Source organism: Schistocerca gregaria, chromosome 6 (assembly GCF_023897955.1).
Source record: "Schistocerca gregaria isolate iqSchGreg1 chromosome 6, iqSchGreg1.2, whole genome shotgun sequence".
Lineage (NCBI taxonomy): Eukaryota > Metazoa > Arthropoda > Insecta > Orthoptera > Acrididae > Schistocerca > Schistocerca gregaria.
Genome location: NC_064925.1, coordinates 3,933,263 through 3,959,550, shown reverse-complemented (window position 1 = coordinate 3,959,550; position 26,288 = coordinate 3,933,263). Strand labels below are relative to the sequence as shown.

General features: G+C 45.5%; 1 protein-coding gene across 1 annotated transcript in view; it reads left to right on the top strand.

Annotated features, from left to right (window-relative positions):
• LOC126277972 (treacle protein-like) overlaps positions 1-26,288 on the top strand; it is a 1,047,714-nt gene that overhangs the window by 448,562 nt on the left and 572,864 nt on the right. The window contains exons 2-3 of the mRNA XM_049977624.1: positions 1,254-2,161; positions 25,810-26,182. Of these exons, the coding sequence (XP_049833581.1) occupies positions 1,254-2,161; positions 25,810-26,182 (1,281 nt within the window). The remainder of the gene's footprint in view (positions 1-1,253; positions 2,162-25,809; positions 26,183-26,288) is intronic.

Sequence of the window (26,288 nt, the reverse complement as noted above, 5' to 3'; positions counted from 1 at the left end):
CGAATGCAGATTGCGTTTTAATGAAGTGACTGAACTAGGCTGAAACGAGGTGGAACGACAAATCACTTAAGAAAGGTCAAGTAGAATGTTACTGCGATGTACATCAAATGATTCCGTTTGATTAGAGGGTTATGAAATTTGAGTTGCACTTTGTCTAGTAAAGTATTAAAGAAGTTATCTATGTACTTTTTGGATGTTTCTAGATAATTAATAGAAATCAAAAAGTCCTAAGTTCAACTACTTACGAAAATAGAAGTTGGTTGGTTGATTCGGGGCAGGGGAGCAAACAGCAAGACGATAGGTCCCATCAGATTAGGGAACGATAGATAAGGAAGTCGGCCCTGCCTTTTCTGAGGAACCATCCCGGCCTTTGCCTGAAGCGATTTAGGGAAATCACGGGGAAACCTAAATCAGGATGGCGGGAGGCGGGTTTGAACCGTCGTCCTGCGATTGCGAGTCCAGTGTGGTAGGTACTACGCCACCTCGCTCGGTAAAATAGAAATATTTTGAACTCCTCCTTCGGCTGATTGAAAAGGCGTTTCTAAAAATTTCGATGTTGAGGCTAGCAGGGTTGTCATAGCAGACTTTGCAGGATTCTTGATGGAGGCTGTACACCACATAATCTGTTGTCACTGAGAATGGGAGGTGGTTCTGACGTCCAACAAGTACTAGTAAAGCTGAGGATAAACGAAATAAAAAAGATGAACTACACACAAAAGAAATTAATAAAAGTATTGCATGGGAAAGCATAGGAAATTTGAAGCTAGATAGTGGCCGCAAGTATGAATTATTGACCTCAGAATCATCTTTTTTTACGTGGAAGAATGGATTATAATTTACAAAGCAATTCTCGTCTCAAGCAATCAGTTTAAACAGGTCGATCGATCGCAGTCTGTCTCGGATTTATAGAGAGGGCGGGCGTGTCAAGCAGAGCTACAGCGCAGTCGTGAGTTGACACATTTTTCACTAGCTGTTTATTTCTTATGACCCATCGTCTAATTTCTTATGATGGGTCGTATGTTGCCACTTAGCCGCTGTGTCTGGGACCGGGGTCCGGAGTGACTGAAAGTAACACCACTCTGGCTCCCGTCCCCACTGACGCTGTTGCCAGTGTCCCGCTACTTGGAGGCGGGCTCTATTTGTTACCTTTTTTGTGCAGCATTACAAAAACTTATAACTAATACAGAAACAAGTGTGATGAGTTGGCAGTGGAGCTGCAGCGCTGACGCCGGGCGCGCGTGTCGCTGTTGCAGGGACCCGGCGAGAGTCGCATCCCGCTATTCCGGGCTGCGGCCGCCCCGCGGCAGGCGTTGGCCGCCCCCGCGCCGGCAGAGCCCGTCGCAGTGGAGGCGCACCTGCCCCACCTGCAGCAGCGGCCCCGCGCCCCGCAGGAGCTCGCGGAGGCGGCACTCCGGCAGGCCGGACAGCTGCCCTCCGTGCCGGGGAAGGCCGGCCTCTCCCTGCACAGTCCTCCGCGGGCAGCAGGTGCCGGTGGCGGCGACTCGGGAGCGGACGTGGATGGCGCCGAGGCGCCGGCAGCGCCCAAGGCGCACAAGGGTGCCGGCAGGGTAGCCACCATATTCGGAGCGCTGCGCAAGTTAGCGCCGCAGGCGGGGGGCGGCAAGAGAGAGGAGCCCGCGCCGCCAGCTGAGACCGCCATGCCCGGCGACGGCGACGCCTGGCAGCGGTTCGCGGCGCCGCAGCTGCCCAGGCCGGCCAGGCCGATTGGCGCCGCCCCCGCCGCCCCCGCCCCGGCGTTCGCCAGGTCTGCGCTGAGGAAGGGCGGGGAGCAGCCGCGGGGGGCGGCGCCGCCGCTGCCCAGGTCCGCGAGCGCGACGACGAAGCTCCACGAACGACACGGCGACACGTACACGGTGGCCTCGGGTCGCCAGACGGCGGCCACCCTGGCGCTGTACCGAGGCGTCGCCGACGACGACCCCGCACCGACGCCGGCGGCGTGCGGCGCGGTGCAGGAAGTGACGACCAACCCGGAGGAGCACTTCCAGAATGCGGCTGCTGCGGGGGTGGCGTACCGCAAGCGGCCCTCGCTGCTCGGCCTGTTCGGCGGTGCCGCCCCCGCCAGCGGAGGCGTGGCCGTCGCAGTCGCCTCCACCTCCTCTGGTACCACCTCCCCCGTCGGCAGTGGCCAGAAAGCGCGCAAGTACGTATTAAACTAACAAAAATGAAACTATGATACGTGGACGTCGAATACTCGATTAGGTGTTAGTGAATCGAATTGCGAAAAAAAATATTAAAGAAACTCAGTCTCAACATCTACACTTATTATTAGTGACGATGTGCACCGCTTGCACATTCGCACTTCAGACCCAAGTCACAAATGTACTTTCCACTCATCTTGTGTCTTGTATAGTTCTCCTAACTAAGGTACGAGCATATGGGATTGGTTCCCAAATATGAGTGTGGCTCGAAGAGTTCTTAAGTAATAGAACTCAGTACGTTGTCCTTGATGGTGAGTGTTCATCGGAGGTGATGGTATCATCTGGAGTGCCCCAGGGAAGTGTGGTAGGTGCGCTGTTGTTTTCTATCTACGTAAATGATAGGGGGATAGCAATGTGCGGCTGTTTGCTGATGATGCTGTGCTGTACGGGAAGGTGTCGTCGTTGAGTGACTTTAGGAGTATACAAGATGACAGACAGGATTTGTGATTGGTGTAAAGAATGGCAGCTAACTCTAAATATAGATAAATGTAAATTAATGCAGATGTATAGGAAAAAGAATCCTGTAATGTTTGAATACTCAGTAGTGTAGCGCTTGACTCAGTCACGTCGATTAAATGTTTGGGCTTAACATTCCAGAGCGAAATGAAGTGGGACAAACATGTAATGGCAGTTGTGGGGAAGGCGGATAGTCGTCTTCGGTTCATTGGTAGAATTTTGGGAAGATGTGGTTCATCTGTAAAGGAGACCGATTACAAAACACTAATACGACCTATTCTTGAGTACTGCTCGAGCGTTTGGGATACCTTTCATGCCGGATTGAGGGAGAACATAGAAGCAATTCAGAGGCGGGCTCCTAGATTTGATACAGGTAGGTTTGATAATCACGCGAGTGTTACGGAAATGCTTCAGGACCTTGGGTGAGAGTATCTAGAGGAAAGGAGGCGTTCTTTTCGTGAATCACTACTGAGGAAATTTGGAGAAACCGGATTTTAGGCTGACTGTGGTACAATTTTATTGCCGCCAACTTATATTTCACGGAAAGACCACAAAGATAAGACAGATTAGGGCACGTACAGAGGCATATAGGCAGTCATTTTTCCCTCGTTCTGTTTGGGAGTGGAACAGGGAGAGAGAAGATGCTAGTTGTGTACCGAGGTACCCTCCGCCACGCACCGTATGTAGGATTGCGGTGTATGTGTGTAGATGTAGATATTGCTTTATGCAGAAGATGCAACACGATCGTGGATGCGCTGATAGCAATCACCTTGCCTATAACACGGATTCCTACACGTAGGCAGCTTCGCTGTAGGCTGTGTTTTCGATTACCAGTTTACGGATGCCTTGGCACTTCTTATTTATGACACTAATTAACATCAGGGACACTTTAAAATGACACGCATCTGAAATAGAATAAAGTTCAATCTCGCACAATCTATAACTTTATCTGTGGTATCGTAGAACGATGACAACCTCACCAATGTCTCACAGTTGGCAACGGAAACACCGTTTCCGACGTCTAGCTGTTGTGCGGGGACCCAGCTGTTCCAGTGATGAGCGCCCACTGAGCCACACCCACTTCGATACATAGGTGGGGGCTTCCGTAGCCTCCATGGGCAGGATCTGAGTTTGCTATCAATTTTTACACAACTTCTACCTACCTTCAACATGTTTTGCTGTTTCGGTCTTCAGTCAGAAGACGGCTTTGATGCAGCACTGCACACTACTCTACCTTATGCAAGCCTCTTTATATGTGCATAACTACTGCAGCCTTATCCATTTGACATGCTGACTACACCTCTGTCGTCGGGTAGCGTCTTTGATAATAAACGGAACATCCTGTATCGAGGATTCGAACCTAGTCACTACTTAAATTATGAAACAAAATCATTAGTAATTGCCGCTGAAGAGTTCGGGCATAAAATCTCCGTTGTTCTGCCAAAGGCCTCTTTAAAGAGGGGAGAAGAGCGGACAGAGGTTCAGGGCATTCACTTGGCTTTGGGTGGAAAAGTGCCCCTAAAATGCTGATCAGTCATCAGCGATCAACGACATCAGAATGCAGAAGACAATGGAAACCACTGACTTCTACAAGCATAATGTGTATCCACAGGATATGTGAGCTGTAACTGAAAAAGTGTCATGATCATCTCTCCATTGGCAAAAGATTCCGGAATAGCCACCCATTCGGATTTTCGGGAGGGAACTGCCAAGGGGGAAGTGACCATAAAAAAAAAACTCAAAATGAGCGGCACGGAACATCCTAAGAGTCCAGGAGTGGAATGTTAGAAATTTGAACGTGACAGGGAAGCTGGAAAGTCTGAAAATGAAAATATTAAGGCTCAATCTCGATAACAGTGGGAGTCAATTAAGTGAAAAGGAAACAAGACAAAGCTGCCGAATATAGGGTAATATCAACAGCAGAAGAAAATCGTGTGACGGAGTAGGATTAGTTATGAACAGGATAGGGCAGAGAGAGAGAGAGAGAGAGAGAGAGAGAGAGAGAGAGAGAGAGAGAGAATTATTGTGAACAGTTGAGTGATAAGGCTGTTCGCAACAGAATCGATAGCGAACCAATATCGACGGCAATAGTTTAGGTATACATGCCTAGGTCGGAGGCAGATGACTAAGAGATAAAGCATATGTCGATAATGAACGAGTAAAGGGAGGGGGAAAAGGAATAATCATGGGGGATCGGAATGCAGTTGCAAAGGAAGAAATAGGTGAACGGGTTATCAGAGAATACGGACGTGGTACTAGAATGAGAGAAGAGAAAGACTAATTGAGTACTGAAATAAATTTCAGCTAGTAATAGCAAATACTCTGTTCAAGAATCACAAGTGGAAGTACACTTTGAAAAGGCCGGGATATATGGAAAGATTCTTATTAGATTACATCATGGTCAAGCAGAGTTTCCGAAATCAGATATTGAATTGCAAAGTGTACCCAGGAGCAGATATAGAATCAGATCACAATTTAGTAACGATGAAGAGCAGGTTGATGTTTAACGGACTAGTCAGGATGAAACCTTTTTTAAAAGGAAGTGAGATATGGACATAGTAAATAATGAAGTAGACAGTTCAGTTGAAGAGGAATGGACATCTCGCAAAAGGGCAATCACAGAAATTGGGAAGAAGGTAAATGCGAAGAAGACGTGGGTAACAGAAGAAATACTTCATTGATCGGCAAAAGAACTAAGTACAAATATGTCCAGGGAATTTCAGGAGCACAGAACTGTAAGTCATTTAGATGTGAAATAAATAGGAAGTTAAGGGAAACTAAGGCGGAATGGCTGCGTGAAAAATGTGAAGGAATCGAAAAAGAAATGGTTGTCGGAAGGACTGACTCAGCAAATAGGAAATTCAAAACAACCTTCGTTGATATTAAAAACTAGGCTGGTAACATTAAGAGTGAAATGAGAATTCACTGTTGAATGTGGGGAGAGAGCGATTGGTGGGAAGAGTACATTGAAGGCATCTATGAGGGGGAAAACTTACGTGATGTTACAAAAGAAGAAACAGATATCGATACAGAAGAGAGGTCATCCAGTAGTAGGATCAGAATTTAAGAGATTGACAGGACTTAAGATCAAATAAGGCAGAAGGCGTAGTAACATTCCATCGGTATTTCTAAAATCAGTGGAGGAAGTGGCAATAAAACGACTATCCCCATTGGTGCGTAGAATGTATGAGAGTGGCGACATACTATCAGGATTTCCGAAAAGCATCATCCACACAATTCCGAAGATAACAAGAGCCGTCTAGTGTGAGAATTATCGCACAAGCAGCTTAATAGCTCATGCGTATAAGTTGCTGACAAGAATAATATATAGAAGAATGGAAAAGAAAATTGACAATGTGCTAGATGACGATCAGTTTGGCGTACAAGCGCCAAGAGGGAATAATAAGAGTGGACGACCAAGAACGAATTGCTCGGATTAAAAAGGGTGTAAGACAGGGATGTAGTCTTCCGCCCCTACTGTTCAATCTCTACATTGAAGTGGACAAGACAGAAATTAAAGAAAGGTTCAAGACTGGGATAAAAATTCAGAGTAAAAGGATTTAAAATTCGCTAAGGTCATTGTTATCCTCAGTGAAAGTTAAGAATTACAGGGTCTGTTGAGTGGTATTAAGTCTAATGACAACAGAATATATAGGGAAACATTCCACGTGGGAAAAATATATCTCAAAGACGATGTAACTTACCAAACGAAAGTGTTGGCATGTTGATAGACACACACACAAAATTCAAGCTTTCGCAACCCACAGTTGCTTCATCAGGAAATAGGGAAGGAGAGGGAAAGACGAAAGGATGTGGGTTTTAGGGAGAGGGTAAAGAGTCATTCCAATCCGCGAGCACACACACACACACACACACACACACACACACACACACACACACACACACACACACACACACACACCCGCATATATACAGACACAAGCCGACACTTGTAAAGGCAAAGACTTTGGGCAGAGATGTCAGTCGAGGCGGAAGCACAGAGGCAAAGATGTTGTTGAATGACAGGTGAGGTATGAGCGGCGGCAACGTGAAATTAGTGCAGGTTGAGGCCTGGTGGGTAACGGGAAGAGAGGATATACTGAAGGGCAAAGTCCTCCGGAGTTCTGATAGGTTAGTGTTAGTGGGAAGTATCCAGATAACCCAGACGGTGTAACACTGTGCCAACATGTGCTGGCCGTGCACCAAGGCATGTTTAGCCACAGGGTGATCCTCATTACCAACAAACACTGTCGGCCTGTGTCCATTCATGCGAATGGACAGTTTGTTGCTGGTCATTCCCTCATAGAAATCTTCACAGTGTAGGCAGGTCAGTTCGTAAATCACGTGGGTGCTTTCACACGTAGCTCTGCCTTTGATCGTGTACACCTTCCGGGTTACAAGACTGGAGTAGGTGGTGGTGGGAGGGTGCACGGGACAGGTTTTACACCGGGGGCGGTTACAAGGTTAGGAGCCAGAGGGTAGGGAAGGTGGTTTGGGGATTTCATAATTTTTTTTTGTCATCAGTCTACTGACTGGTTTGATGCGGCCCGCCACGAATTCCTCTCCTGTGCTAACCTCTTCATCTCAGAGAAGCACTTGCATCCTACGTCCTCAATTATTTGCTTGACGTATGCCAATCTGTCTTCCTCTACAGTTTTAGCCCTCTGCAGCTCCCTCTACTACCATGGAAGTCATTCCCTCATGTCTTAGCAGATGTCCTATCATCCTGTCCCTTCTCCTTATCAGTGTTTTCCACATATTCCTTTCCTTTCCGATTCTGCGTAGAACCTCCTCATTCCTTACCTTATCAGTCCACCTAATTTTCAACATTCGTCTATAGCACCACATCTCAAATGCTTCGATTCTCTTCTGTTCCGGTTTTCCTACAGTCCATGTTTCACTACCATACAATGCTGTACTCCAGACGTACATCCTCAGAAATTTCTTCCTCAAATTAAGGCCGGTATTTGATATTAGTAGACTTCTCTTGGCCAGAAATGCCTTTTTTGCCATAGCGAGTCTGCTTTTGATGTCCTCCTTCCTCCGTCCGTCATTGGTTATTTTACTGCCTAGGTAGCAGAATTCCTTAACTTCAATGACTTCGTGACCATCAATCCTGATGTTAAGTTTCTCGCTGTTCTCATTTCTACTACTTCTCATTACCTTCGTCTTTCTCCAATTTACTTTCAAACCATACTGTGTACTCATTAGACTGTTCATTCCGTTCAGCAGATCATTTAATTCTTCTTCACTTTCACTCAGGATAGCAATGTCGTCAGCGAATCGTATCATTGATATCCTTTCACCTTGTATTTTAATTCCAGTCCTGAACATTTCTTTTATTTCCTTCATTGCTTCCTCGATGTACAGATTGAAGAGTGGGGGCGAAAGGCTACAGCCTTGTCTTACTCCCTTCTTAATACGAGCACTTCGTTCTTGATCGTCCACTCTTATTATTCCCTCTTGGTTGTTGTACATATTGTATATGACCCGTCTCTCCCTGTAGCTTACCCCTACTTTTTTCAGAATCTTGAACAGCTTGCACCATTTTATATTGTCGAACGCTTTTTCCAGGTCGACAAATCCTATGAACGTGTCTTGATTTTTCTTTAGCCTTGCTTCCATTATTAGCCGTAACGTCAGAATTGCCTCCCTCGTGCCTTTACTTTTCCTATAGCCAAACTCATCGTCACCTAGCGCATTCTCAATTTTCTTTTCCATTCTTCTGTATATTATTCTTGTAAGCAGCTTCGATGCATGAGCTGTTAAGCTGATTGTGCGATAATTCTCGCACTTGTCAGCTCTTGCTGTCTTCGGAATTGTATGAATGATGCTTTTCCGAAAGTCAGATGGTATGTCGCCAGACTCATATATTCTACACACCAACGTGAATAGTCGTTTTGTTGCCACTTCCCCTAATGATTTTAGAAATTCTGATGGAATGTTATCTATCCCTTCTGCCTTATTTGACCGTAAGTCCTCCAAAGCTCTTTTAAATACCGATTTTAATACTGGATCCCCTATCTCTTCTAAATCGACTCATGTTTCTTTTTCTATCACATCAGACAAATCTTCACCCTCATAGAGGCTTTCAATGTATTCTTTCCACCTATCTGCTCTCTCCTGTGCATTTAACAGTGGAATTCCCGTTGCACTCTTAATGTTACCACCGTTATTTTTAATGTCACCAAAGGTTGTTTTGACTTTCCTGTATGCTGAGTCTGTCCTTCCGACAATCATATCTTTTTCGATATCTTCACATTTTTCCTGCAGCCATTTCGTCTTAGCTTCCCTGCACTTGTATTCCTGATTTTCCCGGAACATGTTTGTACTTCCTCCTTTCATCCATCAACTGAAGTATTTCTTCTGTTACCAATGGTTTCCTCGCAGCTACCTTTTTTGTACCTATGTTGTCCTTCCCAACTTCTGTGATGGCCCTTTTTAGACTCTGTAGAATGAAGGTTTTCACGCCCGGTGACATGGCTGTTGATATACTTTTCGGGATGTGAGGTCGTGGTCCAAGAACTTTTCTGCTCCTTAGGTTTCGTCCAGGACTGCGCTGGACTTGCTCAGAGGCGCTGCTCCGCTGAGTCTTGCCGGCTGACTCAAGTCATTCCTCTTCAACTGTATTGCCTACTGCGCTATTCCTTATTGCTGTATCTATAGCGTTAGAGAACTTCAAACGTAATTCGTCATTCCTTAGAACTTGCGTATCCCACTTCTTAGCGTATTGATTCTTCCTGACTAATGTCTTGAACTTCAGCGTACTCTTCATCACTACTATATTGTGATCTGAGTCTATATCTGCTCCTGGGTACGCCTTACAATCCAGTATCTGATATCGGAATCTCTGTCTGACCATGATGTAATCTAATTGAAATCTTCCCGTACCTCCTGGCCTTTTCCAAGTATACCTCCTCCTCTTGTGATTCTTGAACAGGGTATTCTCTATTAATAGCTGAAACTTGTTTCAGAACTCACTTAGTCTTTCTCCTCTTTCATTCCTTGTCCCAAGCCCATATTCTCCTGTAATCTTTTCTTCTACGCCTTCCCCTACAACTGCATTCCAGTCGCCCATGACTATTAGATTTTCGTCCCCCTTTACATACTGCATTACCCTTTCAATATCCTCATACACTTTCTCTATCTGTTGATCTTCAGCTTGCGACGTCGGCATGTATACCTGAACTATCGTTGTCGGTGTTGGTCTGCTGTCGATTCTGATTAGAACAACCCGGTCACTGAACTGTTCACAGTAACACACCCTCTGCCCTACCTTCCTATTCATAACGAATCCTACACCTGTTATACCATTTTCTGCTGCTGTTGATATTACCCGATACTCATCTGACCAGAAATCCTTGTCTTCCTTCCACTTCACTTCACTGACCCCTACTATATATAGATTGAGCCTTTTCCATTTCCCTTTTGAGATTTTCTAGTTTCCCTATCACGTTCAAACTTCTGTCATTCCACGCCCCGATTCGTAGAACATTATCCTTTCGTTGATTATGCAATCTTTTTCTCATGGTAACCTCCCCCTTGGCAGTCCCCTCGCGGAATCTTTCGCCAATGGAGAGATCATCATGACACTTCAACTACAAGCCACATGTCCTGCGGATACACGTTACGTTTCTTTAATGCAGTGGTTTCCATTGCCTTCTGCATCCTCATGTCGTTGATCATTGCTGATTCTTCCGCCTTTAGGGGCAATTTCCCACCCCTAGGACAAGAGTGCCCTGAACCTCTATCCGCTCCACCGCCCTCTTTGACAAGGCCGTTGGCAGAATGAGGCTGACTTCTTATGCCGGAAGTCTTCGGCCGCCAATGCTGATCATTTATCAAAATTTAGCCGGTTGCGGGGACCGAACCCAGGACCGAAGACGTTTTGATTATGAATCAAAGACGTTACCCCTAGACCACGGGTAGGGATGAACTAACATGTTACGAAGGTTAGGTGGACGGCGGAAAGACACTCTTGGTGGAGTGGGAAGGATTTCATGAAGGATGGATCTCATTTCAGGGCAGGATTTGAGGAAGTCGTATCCCTGCTGGAGAGCCACATTCAGAGTCTGACCCAGTCCCAGAAAGTATCCTGTCACGAGTGGGGCACTTTTGGGGTTCTTCTGTGGTGGGATCTGGATTTGAGGGGATGAAGTGGCTCTGGTAATTTGCTTCTGTACCAGGTCGGGAGGGTAGTTGCGGGATGCAAAAGCTGTTTCAGGTTGTTGGTGTAATGGTTGAGCGATTCCGGACTGGGGCAGATTCGTTTGCCATGAAGACCTAGGCTGTACGGAAGGGACCGTTTGATATGGAATGGTTGGCAGCTGTCATAATGGAGGTACTGTTGCTTGTTGGTGGGTTTGATGTGGATGGATGTTTGAAGCTGTCCATTGGACACATGGAGGTCAACGTCAAGGAAAGTGGCATGGGATTTGGAGTAGGACCAGGTGAATCTGATGGAACCAAAGGAGTTGAGGTTGGAGAGGAAATTCAGGAGTTGTTCTTCACTGTGAGTCCAGATCATGAAGATGTCGTCAATAAATCTGTACCAAACTTTGGGTTGATAGGCCTGTGTAACAAAGAAGGCTTCCTCTAAACGACCCATAAATAGGTTGGCATATGAGGGGGGCCATCCTGGTACCCATGTGTGTTCCCTTTAATTGTTGGCATGTCTGTCTTCGAAAGTGAAGTAGTTGTGGGTCAGGATGAATCTGGCTTAGGTAATGAGGAAAGAGGTTTTAGGTAGGGTGGCAGGTGATCGGCGTGAAAGGAAGTGCTCCATTGCAGCGAGGCCCTGGACGTGCAGGATATTCGTGTATAGGGAAGTGGCATCAATGGTTACAAGGATGGTTTCGAGGGGTAACAGATTGGGTAAGGATTCCAGGTGTTCGAGAAGATGGTTGGTGTCTTTGATGAAGGATGGGAGACTGCATGTAATGGGTTGAAGGTGTTGATCTACGTTGGCAGAGATACTTTCTGTGGGGGCTTGGTAACCAGCTACACTGGACTGGTTGGGATGATTGGGTTTGTGAATTTTAGGAAGTAGGTAGAAGGTAGGGGTGCAGGGTGTCGGTGTGGTCAGGAGTTTGATGGAGTTAGGTGAAAGGTTTTGTAGGGGGCTTGAGGATTCCTTGAAGCTCCGCCTGGACATCAAGAATGGGATTACCTTGGCAAACTTTGTATGTAGTGTTGTCTGAAAGCTGACGCAGTCCCTCAGCCACATACTCCCTACGATCAAGTACCACGGTCGTGGAACCCTTGTCCACCAGAAGAATGACAATGGATCGGTCAGCCTTCAGATCACGGATAACCTGGGCTTCAGCAGTGGTGATGTTGGGAGTAGGATTAAGGTTTTTTAAGAAGGATTGAGAGGCAAGGCTGGAAGTGAGAAAATCCTGGAAAGTTTGGAGAGGGTGATTTTGAGGAATAGGAGGTGGGTCCTGCTGTGACGGACGGAACTGTTCCAGGCAGGGTTCAATTTGGATAGTGTCTTGGGGTGTTGGATCATTAGCAGTAGGATTAGGATTATTGTTCTTCGCAGCAAAGTCATATTTCCATTAGAGAGTAAGTGTGTAGGAAAGTATATCTTTGACGAGGGCTGTTTGGTTGAATCTGGGAGTAAGGCTGAAGGTGAGGCCTTTGGATAGGACAGAGGTTTCGGATTGGGAGAGAGGTTTGGAGGAAAGGTAACTACTGAATTAGGGTGTTGTGGTTCCAGATTGTGTTGATTGGACTTTTGAGGTTTTGGGGGAGTGGAGCTGGAAGTGGGGGATTGAGCAGATGGGAGAGATTGGGTCTGTGTGCAATGAGAGGAGATTGAGGTGTGCTGGAAAGGATGTGGAGGGTGAGTGAGTTGCCTTTCCGGAGGTGGGAAACCAGGAAATCGGATAGTTTTTTGAGGTGGAGGGCGGCATGCTGTTGTAATTTGCGGTTGGCCTGTAGGAGGATGCTCTGAACAGCCGGTGTGGATCTGGGAGAGGGAAAATTGAGGATTTTCATTAAGGATATGAGTTGGCGAGTGTGTTCATTGGCTGAGTTGATGTGTAGGTGAAGATTCGGGTTGGTTAGGGCTATGGATTGTTCATTTTGGAACTGGTACAGGGACTGATGGAAAAAAAGGGTTACAGCCAAAGATGGGAACTTTGAGGCCTTTGGGGGTAATGCCAAATGTCAGACAAGCCTGAGTAAATAAAAGATGGGAGCGTAATCTGGCTAGGGCGAAGGCATGTTTGCGGAGAGAATCTAAATAAAACTTAATGGGGTTGTTGTGGGGATGTTGTGAGGGTCGCATGGTATTAGAGGTGGAAAGTGTAACATGAGGCTGAACTGAAAATAAAAATAAATATAAAAATATATGGGGAGAGATAAATGTGAACTGGAAAGCAACTGGAGATCTGGTGCGAAATAAGTCGAAAAAGTGTTTGTTAAAGCTGAGCAATGTTGATCCTGTGGTGAACTTGGGTTGGTAAACAACGACGTGCACAAAGGTTAGGTGGTTGTGTTGCCGCCAAAACGAGTTAAAGGGTGGAAAAATTTGGGAAAATTTCGAAAAAACTGCGTGTAAATGTATTAAAAGGAGTGGTTTTGTGGTGGCAGATTATGAAAATGAGGCTAACAATTGTCTGACGAAGAAATAATGGCGTTAAAACTTGTGGGAAGCAGCTAAAAATGATCAGTGATGTGGGAAAAACGGAAATGGAAATAAAGCGAAAGTTGTTAGTACTAGCCGAAATGGTTAATAGATGAAATGAACTGTTTGAGAACTGGGAATGGTGGATTTATAGCAGCGGTAGTGTTGAAAGCGGATTTTTTTTTTAGTTTGTAGGTTGGTTACGTATTATTGAGTATATATAGGCAGGATAAAATTGTATGGTAGATTACGGTAAAAAGGAGAAGGTGAACACAAAGTGAAACTACTTGCAAAAACAGAAAGAGAAAGTAAGATGACAGAAAAGATTTCGAAATGCAACAGTGACAATAACAAACGTAATTGTTGGGTTCAAACTAATGATATGAATATAATAGAGGGAAACATTCCACGTGGGAAAAATATATCTAAAAAAAGATGATGTAACTTACCAAACGAAAGCGTTGGCATGTTGATAGACACACAAACACACACACACAAAATTCAAGCATTTGCGACCCACAGTTGTTTCATCAGGAAATAGGGAAGGAGAGGGAAAGACGAAAGGATGTGGGTTTCTTTCGTCTTTCTCTCTCCTTCCGTCTTTCCTTATGAAGCAACTGTGGGTTGCGAAAGCTTGAGTTTTGTGTGTCTCTGTGTGTCTGTGTCTCTGTGTGTCTGTGTCTCTGTGTGTCTGTGTCTCTGTGTGTCTGTGTCTCTGTGTGTCTGTGTCTCTGTGTGTCTGTGTCTCTGTGTGTCTGTGTCTCTGTGTGTCTGTGTCTCTGTGTGTCTGTCTCTGTCTCTGTCTGTCGATTAAAGTAATGAGAGGTAGTAGAAATGAGAAGAGCGATAAACTTGATAAGAGTGCTGCGAGTCACAAAGTAGATGAAGTTAAGGAATTCTGCTACCTAGGCAGCGGAATAACGCATGATAGATGGAGCAAGGACGAGGTTAAAAGCAAACTAGCACTGGCAAAAAGGACATTCCTAGTCAAGGAAACTCTAGACCATTAAACATAGGCTTTCATTTCAGGAAGAAATTTCAGAGAATGTACAAGTGCAGGACTGCATTGTGTGGTAGGGAAACATGAACTGTGGGAAAACCGGAAAGAAGAGAATCAAAGCATTTGCGATTTGGTGCTGCAGAAGAATGTAGAAAATTAGTTGGACTGACAAGATATGGAATGAAATGGTTCTTCGGAGAATCGACGAGTGAAGGAATGTGTGAAAAACACTGAGAATAAGGGACAGGATGGTAGGACCTCTCTGAAGACCTCACAGAATAACTTCCGTGATACTAAAGGAAGCTGTAGAGGGTAAAAAACTGTAGAGGGAGATGGAGCAAATAATTGCGGACGTTGGTTGTAAGTGCTGCTCTGAGATGTAAAGTTTGCACAGAAGAGGAATTCGTGGCGGACAACATTAAACTAGTGAGAAGAGCGATGACTCTAAAAAATACTAATCTGAAGCCTTGATCTCCCCCAATAATTTTTACCTGCTAACGCTGGTTTTTACCAAACCGACAATTCGTTGGTGGATCGTGATTATGTCCTGTCAATTGATGCTTTATTTGGTCAGTTTCCGTCTTAAAGCTATTTTTCTGTAATTAGTCTATCATTTCATCAGTTACCCGATTGTGTGCTGTCCTTAGGTTAGTTAGGTTTAAGTAATTCTAAGTTATAGGGGACTGATGACCATAGATGTTAAGTCCCATAGTGCTCAGAGCCATTTTTGAAGTTAACCGATTTACCTCGTGTAATCTTCAGTGTTTTTCTGCAGCACATTTCTAAGGCTTCTACTTTTTTGTGAACAATTGATCATCCATGTTTCACTTACATTCAAGGCTACATTCCAGACAAATATCTTCAAATAAGCCTTTCTAACACCTTAATTGGAATTAGATATTAACAAATTCCTCTACTTCAGAAAATAATTTCTTGCTATTGTCAATCTGCATTTTACATCCTATCTATTTCGGTCAACGTTTGTTGTTTTGCTGCCCAAATAGAAAAATTTGTCTACTATTTTCAGTGTCTCACATTCTTACTGATACTCCCAACATCGTCTGGTTTAATTAGACTACATTTGATGACAATTGTTTGACTTATGTTGGTAACGGCGTTTCAAGACACTATACATTCTGTTCGACAGATCTGAGAGTCTTTCGCTGTCTGACAGAATTAGAATGCCATCGGATAACGCTATATTTTATTCCTTCTCCTTGATTTTTATATACGTTCCAAATTTTTGCTCGTTTTCTTTTCTACTTGCTGAAGGTACAAGCTGAATAATATTGGAGGTAGGCTAAAACTTTCTTCTCAACAATTGCTCCCCTTCCACGTCCTTAAACCCTTCGCAATTAAGTCTACTTTCTGGACGTTGTTTCAGAAGTGATGGTCAATATTCAGGGATATGACACGAACGATCATTCGAAACAAAAAAGTCAACTAAGCTTGGGCTCTAACACGCATACCTTAAGAGCTGCGAGCAGTTCTTGATCTTCGATACTGTGAAACAAATCTCTTGTACTGCAATCTCTTTGTTTTCCATATTTTGCGAAGTGGTAGTATGGACAAAACAAGAAAACAATGTCCAGTAAACATATGCTCTAAAAAGGATACCTTAAAAGTTATGAGGACTTGTTTATTAGAAGAGTTGTTTCAAAGTAGCGAAGATTAACAAGTACTCATTGCTTTTAAGGTATGTATTTTTAGACCACAAGTTTACTGGACTTCTTTTTTCTTGTTTTGCTCCGTACTACCACTTCCCAAAATATGGAAAGCAAAGATCTTGCAGTAGAAGAGATTTGTTTCACAGTATCGAAGATCAAGAATAGCTCATAGCTCTTAAGATATGCCTTGTAGAGCCCATGTTTACCTTCCTTTTTTGTTTCGAATGATTGTTACTGTATATCCCTGAATATTGACCATTACATCTGGAACACCGTGTATAATCTTCGCCTTCTGTGTTCAGTATTAGGCCCGTGGGATTATCGAAATATCTACCAGTATTTAATAGGCCAGTTACTTACGATGGGGAGTGGAATGTAGGGTTGGTTGTTACTAGGCTCATTTGGTAGTCCATTAAACAACTTTATTTTTAAGTCAAGCCTCGTAAACAGGGCTTCAGAAATTTAGAAGCACAAACAATTTTAAACTGACTTCATAAACACTAATAAGACAAACTTGACTATCCGTGGAAGCACAAGCCTCAATAATGTCTGCCAATCTTAGTATTAGGACGACTTGAGATGACAATAAAATTGGCTGGCGTCGGAAAGGATCTTGGGCGAACACGAAACACCTCAATACAGACAGCTCAAACTCATCTCCAGCAACACTGTGCAAATGACAAGTAGTATCTGTCACGCTATACAACCACGGCAGCAGTTTGTGAGCCACGTGCGGATGGTGTTCGGGCCGGGAACCGCTCGAATGCGGTCGTCACTGCCGGCCATGTGCAGACGACAGCACGCCACGCCCCAGTCGTGTGCTGTATCGTTGAGGTTTCCTCTGGCACACGCCGAGACACCTGCCCACCGTAAAGCTGTCATTGCTTTGGCCAGAATCATATTCCTCCTCGTAGCCATCACACCGCCTTCCACACCTCAAGAAGCAGGCAGCGCCCTTCTCCCAGCTCGCAAGTGCAGACTGTCTGGAGTCTGAAAGACGTCGGCCCGAGACTGACATTCACCGCACCGAATATCAGCCCAATGTTACCCTTGTTAGCTTCGAAATTTCGAAGATCTATTTCAGTCAACATTGTAAAGCCCTTTCTCTAAATCTACAAAACCTGCGTCTTACGAACCACGGCGCCGCGTTGGTTTGTCTTCCTTGTCTCAACGTCCTCATTAGTTCAAGGGGGCAACAGTCTGGATGAATGGATGTTCTGGCCTTGTGTAAAATCAGTCAGTATGACCTTACTGTGCTGGTACTGCTAACGGCTAAAAGCAAGGGGAACCTACAGCCGTAACTTTTCCCGAGGGCATGTAGCCCTTTTGTAAGGTTAAATGACTATGACATCCTCCTGCGTGTAAAGTATTGAGGAGGTAAAATAGTCCCCAATTCGGGTCTGTGGGCGGAGACTAATAAGGACTGTGTACTCGTCAGGAGAAACAAAATCTGGCAATATACTAGTCAGAGCATGGAATTTTAGATCGCTTAATCGAGCAAGTAGGTTACAAAATTTAGAGAATGGGCAGGTTAAGTTAGGTGTAGTGAGAATTAACTAAGTTTTATGGCAGAAGGAACTGGACTTCTGGTCAGGTGTATTTATTTATTTTATTTTTATTTTTTAATTTTAGTTTTACCCATTACAAATTACTCTTCTATGCCAACCTTTTCGTCTCACAGTAGCACTTTAACCTATGTCATCAGCTACTTGCTGGATGTATTCCAATCGATGTCCTCTTCTATAGTTTCTACGGGTGAATACAGGATTATGAATACAAAATCGAACAGGGGTAATGCCGGAGGATGCTTAAAAATGAATAAGGAAGAACGAATGCAGGTCACCGACTACGAGCATCATAGTGAACACATTGTTGCAGCCAAGATAGATAAGAATTTGGAGTAGGAATTATAGTTCAGGGAGGAGAAATAAAAACTTTGAGATTTGGCAGTGGCGTTGTAATCCTGTCAGAGACAGCGAAGTACCTGGAAGAGCAACTGAGCGAAATGGATATAGTCTTGAAAGGAGGACATAACTACAACAAAGCAAAACAAAGTAATATTTTGTAGTCGAAGTAAGGTAATTGTCAGGGAATTATATTCGGAAACGAGATACCTGAAATAGTGGATGATTTTCGCTATTTGTGCAGCAAAAAAAAAACAAGGGGATATAAAATTTAGACTGGCAATGGCAAGAAAAGCGTCTCTGAAGAGAAATTTGTTCAAATATTTAAGCGCTGTGAAGTCTTTTGAGGTATTTGGAGTGGGGCCTTGTCTGGAGGTGAAACATGGACGATAAACAGTTTAGACAAGAAGAAAATAGTTTTCGAAATGTGGTGCTACAGAATGATGATCCGATGGGTAGATTATGTAACCAATGAGGAGGTACTGAATAGAACTGGGGATACGAGAATTTTGTGGCCCAGCATGATCACAAGAAGGAATCGAAGGGGAGGAATTATTGATAGACCAAGATATGAATAAAATACCGAGATTCAAAAGGATATGGGTTGCAGTTCTTATTCAGAAGAGATGAACAGCTTTGCACAGGATAGTGTAGCACAGAGCTGCGTCGAACTAGGCTGCAGGCTGAAGGTAGGGTCGTTTTCTATTAGTCTTTCTGTTCTTCTGTAAATAATTCGTGTTAGTATTTTTGAAGCATCATGTAATTAAACTGGTGGCTTGGTAATAGTCACATATATTACCTTCTGCCTTCTTTGGTATAGGAATTACCACATTCTTCCAGGAGTATGGAAGTATTTCGTTTGGCTGATGCATCTTGTAAACGTGATATATTTGTGTTGTATGTTCTGCCAGAGACCTCAGTAATTACTTAAGGTCGTTAAATCTTAGGCATACAGCTCTCTTAGATGTGTGCAAATTTATAGTAGTTGGCAATGCAGTCAGCATTTCACTAGGTTTTCCTGCACTTTGAGTGTGGAGAACATTTCGCATTTCCCAATATGAGGTGGTTTCGTCATCAGATGGCGTTTGAATGTCCTCTGAATTGTTTATAACTCAGATCTTATTGGTGTGTGCAGAAAAACATGTGTATACCAAACATTTCCAAATTACTTATGTGGCATGTCTCATCGAAATATTCTTCTATATCACGGTTTTGCTGTCGTGCTGAGCAGCATACAAGCGTATGTAAACCACATTTCCTTTTGCGATGTTTCCTGCTGCTGTCTCCGTTGCTGCTTTATTTTTTCCTGAAACGTGGCCGAAGTGTGAACACGGAACCTGAATAAGTAGCAGGTTCACTTCTCTGAAACTGTCTTCTGTAGGGCTGTTTATTGCTTCTTTGTGCCAAATACCTAAGTGCCCCTTCCACTGCATTAGATAAACGATCTTTCTTTCTTTCTTTCTTTCTTGGTTTTCATTATTAATTCCGCCACGTCCTTGAAATTATATTGGCGGTGCTCCATAGCACTTCTGGAACCAGTAAGAATTAAAATGTTGTTCCTTCTTTGGATACCAAATATAGTTGTTGCTTTTCTTCCACGGTATAACTGCTACTTTCTTGCGCTAACGAAATTTTTTTATCGGTATCTGCAATGCAGAGGAATCACATGAGCAAGTAAATACCTCAAGTGTTTTGGATCCATCATATTTTAGTAATCTATTTGAAAGTTAAATTTATGCAGAGATTAACTGAATGTCAAAGAGTAGGAAATAACGACATGAAAAGGCTACAGAAAGTTTTAAATTTTTTTCTGTAAGTATTTCACAAGTTCTTTCTATTTATTACGACACGTTTCTGCTCTCTTCAGAACCACCACTATATCTTGTGGCCCTTGTACGTCGTATTTCTTGCTGAATTAAAATATCTAAAATAGTATCAACACAAATGATTTGCACTGCAAAAATTTCAATATTCATGATTTACTCAATGTAACTAATCGCTGAGAACTGAAAAGCAGTTATTTCAGTTATGGAGAAAGCAGAGGAGTCCTAGAATTATACTACGTGAGTACCAGAAAGACAGAGCAACTCACTAATGTGACAAATTCTGCAGATTTTTTTCTTTTAGTTAATATTTCTGTGAACAAGGAAGTACCGTCAAATCTTTTGAGTTTGCCGAAAAAGTCCACATTTTTAACAGATTCACTAAATTTTAAGCATCCGTCTATAACACAACCTTCAAACAGCTTCCGTTCTCTGTTTCATCGTCCATGATTCACTGTCTTAAAATTGTGTGCTCCAGACGTAGTACATTCTCACAAATGCCTGCCTCAAATTAACTCATGTTTGACGTTACCACAGTTCCGTTGGCCAGGAATCCTCTCTTTGTCATGTTAATCGTTTTTGTTACCACCTTGCTTTGTCCGTTCCGCCGTAGCACACTACTTTCGCTTCGTCTGCATCGTCATTTCCAGTATTGATACCACTCTGATCTTTCTTTGGTTTAGTCTTACTTTAGCTCAGTATTCTGTACTGATTACAATCAGTTCCTTTCATTTCAAACAACGGTAATTATTCCTCTCAATCACTATGAGGATGGCGATGTCATCATCTTTGACGTAGCTTCTCACTGAATTTTAACCGTGCTCCTGGACGAACATGGAACGTAAGGAGCTTAAACCTCTCCCGATAACTGCATTTGCCGTCAGTCGCCGACCTTTCATAAAAGTAGTGATACGTTGTAATTGATACACTGGTCACAGCTTCTGCTGACGTTCTCCCCAGGGCTCTCACGGGTCTTCCGTGAGATAGCACGACGCACGCGCGCGTCTCTGAGCTACTGCGCCCCTCCCCCCCCCCCCCCTTCCCAGGCTGCGTTCCCTTCCCCCTTCCCCCTTCCCCCTGTCCCTCCCTCCGTGTCCTCGTCCCTCCCCCTCGCCTCATCCCTTCACCTGTCGCGATATCCTCGGTTAGTTGACCCGACTATACCCCTGATTTCAGCTATCCCTTACGATTTTCTTCCTCATGTAATTTTTTTATTCACTTTCTTTTTTTTTGTATTTGGTTCTCCTTTGACGTCCCCTTCCAAATTTTGAATCTGTAGTGTGAGCGAACTGGGGAAGAACACCTTAGTCTTCGGCATGTGGCCTTACCACCTCTTCCATCTTCGCCTTGACACCTTAGTCCCTCAACGCTATACAGCCAGTACAGTAACCAGTCTGTGTGTTGGGGTCGTTACATAACCTTTTAGTTGAGCCCCTGACATCACAGTTACCACACTTCTGTCACCTAAGCTACTAGAACATGTTGCCTGCCATTCTAAAGCTTTGGAGCTCTTGGCAACAGCCCCCGTGTCAGATGTCCCTTGCTGTATTTGGTTGACACTACAGGGAGGCCACCTTTTCGGAATGGTTGGTATCAGGGCGGACACTTAGCGTGTGAAACGGATGAAGTTCCAAACAACACTCCGTTCTTCTACAGCCTTTTTGCGATCTTCCCTTCCCCACCTGCCCCCTGGGAAGGAGACCAGACTTGCAGGTTTGGGGTGAGAGGCCTGCCCTGCAACCCAGTTTGCGGTGCCAATGCCACTGCCACTTCCACTGTTACTAAGCCACTATTTTTCGTGGAAACTTTTGAAGTTTAGCGAAGTAGACTCTCTGAATAAGATGCAGTCAGGTTTTTTGTTGGTCAAAACTTCTCCTGCTGCCCAGTCTACAGCTTTTAACACCTGTGACCAGTCGCCCAGTGTCCATTATGCTTTACCAGTCTTTGAATATCGTTCAGCCTGTCATTTTTCATAGGGATCTCAACCTGACGAAGTCTGGGCCAATCTGGAAAGACAGGTACGTTTACGTTGTTTAGTGTATTCAGAAAATCTGAAAGGACAGTTGCATCAGTAGCAGGGCCTTTATTCTGGTATTTGAGGGGCATACCTTCCAACAGAAGGTCCAGGTTATGATTAACCGACGTGACATTGAAGCTGTACGACTGTACGACCCCTGAGGTGTTTCCGTTTTTTGCATTTTGGGTGCATGTGTTCCCACTGTACAGCAGACCCTCTGTGGTGAATATGGACGCCACCTCTAAGAGGGGAGCAACTATGTTCCAGCGCTCATGTGTGTTATGACCATCACTCTCCATGCTCCCTGGAGAGGAAAAATGATACGGGGGTGTAATTCCCTTGATCATTTCTCCTACATTGATGATCGTAATAAATATAGCAGTCTACATTCTGTCTCTATGACCTCCATCCCCTTCTAATGAGTTGCAACGCTTTCTCCTATCTCCCCTCCCATGTAGCCCCCATGCCCTCCTCTGTGATTGCCACTCCCCCTATCCCCTTCCTCTCCTCACTTTATCAGCCACGATCTGTGTCTTCTTAATTATGGTTCCCCTACCCATGCCTCTTACAGCCTTTTTTCTGCCTTTGACCTTTCATCCACTTCCTCACCATTTCCCCATTGATTACACCGGTTGCCACACAACGACCTCTGTGATAAGACCACTTCCCATTGATTCTCTCATCCCCTTCCTGCCTCCCAAATGCCAGGTTACGCTGCTGGGTTTTCCTTCTTGCTGACTGAGGTCGTGAAACTTCCTGGAAGATTAAAACTGTGTGCCGGACCGAGACTCGAACTCGGGACCTTTGCCTTTCGTGGGCAAGTGCTCTACCAACTGAGCTACCCAAGCACGACTCACGCCCCGTCCTCACAGCTTTACTTCTGCCAGTACCTCATCTCCTTGGTGTAGCACTTGCCCGCGAAATGCAAAAGTCCCGAGTTCGAGTCTCGGTCCAGCACACAGTTTTAATCTTCCAGGAAGTTTCATATCAGCGCACACTCCGCTGCAGAGTGAAAATCTCATTCTGACTGAGGTCGTGTTTACCCGCTCTCTCCCCTCCCCCCCCCCCCCCACCCCTCTGTCGGGCTGTATTGATGCAATTGTTCATGAAGTGTCTCAAATGATTACTCACGCTGCTAGCATTGTTTTAACCCCTTAGCTGGCCCCTCTCAAGTGGCTAGTCCTGAGGTGGAGTATGGCCACTGCCTTGACCGTCAATGATCGTCATCGACCTTGCAGAGATGCCCATCCTTTGCCCGTGTTATTACCTTTAAACACCTTCTTTCTTACCATATGAGTGGGCTATTCAAGGACCTTTCCAGATTTTCATTGGCAAGTTTCTGTCCCATAAATCATTCAGAGTTCGGGTTGGCATTTCTCTCAGCTCTCCATGGACCCAGGAGAATGGCGTTCCACTGGGCTGTGTGTGAAATGTGCTTTTCCACATTCCTACCAATAGTCACTTGGCCTCTGTTGGATCATTGGTCACCCCCGGTCTACCTGTGGATAATTTCTGTATCTGGGCTAGTTTCCACTTAGCGGCCTCTGTGGAGTGACAGTTCCAGAGTTCCATCTGACACACTTCCATATGGACTCTCCTACATAATCACACAGATGGTGTATTTCGGTGTCTACTTCCCGTCCCACTGCAAAGATCTAGACAGACACCAAAGTCCTGATGGTGGGCCCCAGCTCCATATCTTGGGTCTTCTTTTTCACAAGAAGCTGACTTGTGTGTTCCATATCAGCCTTCTGTAGACCTGCTGTATCCCTAAACTAAATGTCCTTCCTTCCTCTTATAGTGTGGGTTGCTAGACCCAACTCCACCTATATTGGCCCTTACTTCTGTCCTGTCTGGACTGTGGTTGTCAAGTTTATGGATTATCTCCCCCTCTGCACTGCTCTACTTGGATGCAGTTCGCCTGCCGGGGTGGCCGAGCGGCTCTAGGTGCTACAATCTGAAACCTTGCAACAGCTAAAGTCGCAGGTTCGAATCCTGCCTCGGGCATGGATGTGTGTGATGTCCTAAGGGTTGTTAGGTTTAAGTGGTTCTAAGTTCTAGGGGACTGATCACCTCAGAAGTTAAGTCCCATAGTGCTAGGGGCATTTGACACTTTTTTTTAAATGCAGTCCACCATTGTGGTGTCTGTCTGGTCACTGGTGCCTTTCGCACTAGCCCTCTCAATATCCTTACAGTTTACACAGGGACACCCCCCCCCCCCCCCCCATTTCAATTCTGTGGTCCCAGCCTCAAGTTTCGACGAGTGGCCTTCAGTTATCGCCTGGTGTTTTTCCCACCACCACTTAGTGTCTGCGATTCATTGCTTTCTCGACGATCTTGATCATGCTGATTGGTCAGTTGATTTCTGTTGGGTTCACAGTCGCATGGGTGGCACGGTATTAAGCTTGCTGATTGTCTAGCTATGAGGGCAGCTACCTAATCCCCATTTCTTGTGATCCTTGCTGGCACAACTTTGCGGCTTCATGTCAAATTCCTGTTTGCTTAATCATTGTGGCCTAGAGGCCACCTCTTGTCCAATAAACTTCGTGCAATCAAGGGGACTCCCGCCACATGCCGTTCTTCCTTCTGCCTCTCCCGGCGGGAATCTACCACCCTCTGGTGTCTTCTATCAGGTTTACCAATGGTTTTTTACTGCACAATGAGATGCCTCCCTTTGTAGTTGCGGAGGCGCCTCACAGTATGCACATTTTGCTGGACTACCAGCGCCTTTTGGGCCCATACATTGAATATGGCCTGTCATTCTCGTTAGCTTAGGTGTTAGTGAAAAACCCTGCATCGTTGCGTGTGTCCTTGATTTTCTCCAACAAAGTGGTCTATCCTCCCAAATTTAAATATTCGTATTTGCTTGCAGAAGTTGAGTCTCAGAGTTAGCGTTGGTCCTGCCGCCATGCCAGGCAGGTCCCTCTCCCTTTTCCTCTACGTTTTGTCTGGTATTTTCTCCCATTTCGTTTCCCATTTTCTTGTCGTCTTCCCCTGCTGTTGTATTCGTAGTGTTGCTATCGTTGCACAGCGCAGGGGTCGAGATGTATCGGCAGAGGTGTCGGCGTCCCGCGACCTGTTGGACCTCTGACCCCCCCCCCCCCTCTCTCTCGCCAATCTCCACCATTCGCCCTCCTCCCTCCCCCCACCCCCCGCTATCCACCGGACCTTATTGCTTATCCTACTGACTCGACGTTCCTCCTGCCTCTTTGCTTGTTTCCCTTTCATGTAGACTGTACAGTTCTGTTTGTTGGGTTGGCTGTCCCTTAGTTTTGTGCTACCTTGGATCGTAGGGTCGATGACCTCGCTGTCTGTTCACCTACCACCCCAACCAACCCCACAACCATCTGCAGATGCCAGAATGAGATTTTCACTCTGCAGCGGAGTGTGCGCCGATATGGCACTTCCTGGCAGATTAAAACTGTGTGCCGGACCGAGACTCGAACTCGGGACCTTTGCCTTCCACGGGCAAGTGCTCTACCATCTGAGTTACCCAAGCACGACTCACGCCTCGTCCTCACAGCTTTACTTCTGCCAGTACCCCGTCTTCTACCTTCCGAACTTTGCAGAAGCTCTCCTGCCGAAGTGGAAACATCCTCCAGGCTGTGGCTATGCCATGTGTCCACAATATCCTTTCTTTCAGAAGTGCTAGTTCTGCAACTTTGGCAGGAGAGCTTCTGCAAAGTTTGGAAGGTAGGAGACGATGTACGGGCAGAAGTAAAGTTGTGAGGACGGGGCGTGAGTCGTGCTTGGGTAGCTCAGTTGGTAGAGCACTTGCCCGCGAAAGGCAAAGGTCCCGAATTGGAGTCTCGGTCCGGCACACAGTTTTAATCTACCAGGAAGTTTCATCTGCAGATTGTTGTTGAAGATAAGCGAAATCAATCGTTATACAAAAGGTACCTTGATGATCCAGTTGGTGGTAAAACAGTTCCAATTTATAAGGATCATAGATCCCAAAACACTGCACAGCATAAAAATACACACAGGTTTAGCACGTTAAATCTCTGGAAACTCGCATCAGTAGGCCTCGTTGCTTTCGCCTGTTTCTGTGATGCCGCAGCCTGCTCACTCTGGCCGGTGTGACGCACAGGGGCAGCGGCGGCCGCTGGCAGCCGCTCTACTCCTCGACGCCGTTCCGTCCACCGCCTGACGCCGGGACCGGGTCGGAGGCTGCCACGCCAGAAGACGAGAGGCTGCGCGTGCGCGCTGCCAGGTGCGCGGCGGCAGCGCCGCGCGCCGTGGCGCGAGGACGTCTCGAGCAGGAGGAGCCCTGCCACGTGGCGCGCACGCGTCAGGAGCAGGAAGAGTCCGGTGGCGGCGGCGGCGGCGGCGGCAGCAGCAGCAGCACCAGCAGCCACAACAGTAGCGGCGGCGGCGGCGGCGCTGGCCAGCGGCCCCGCTACTTGGAACACAGGGCGGGCTACACTTTCACCATTCCCTCTGAGCCCTCTCCGCTGACAAAGGTGAGCCACCGTCGTCTGTGCTGCCAACACTGTACCCTTTCGTGTATTTGACTCAGAGTGGTTACGAACATATGTCTCGTATTTTATTTCGTGCACGCTTGGCGGT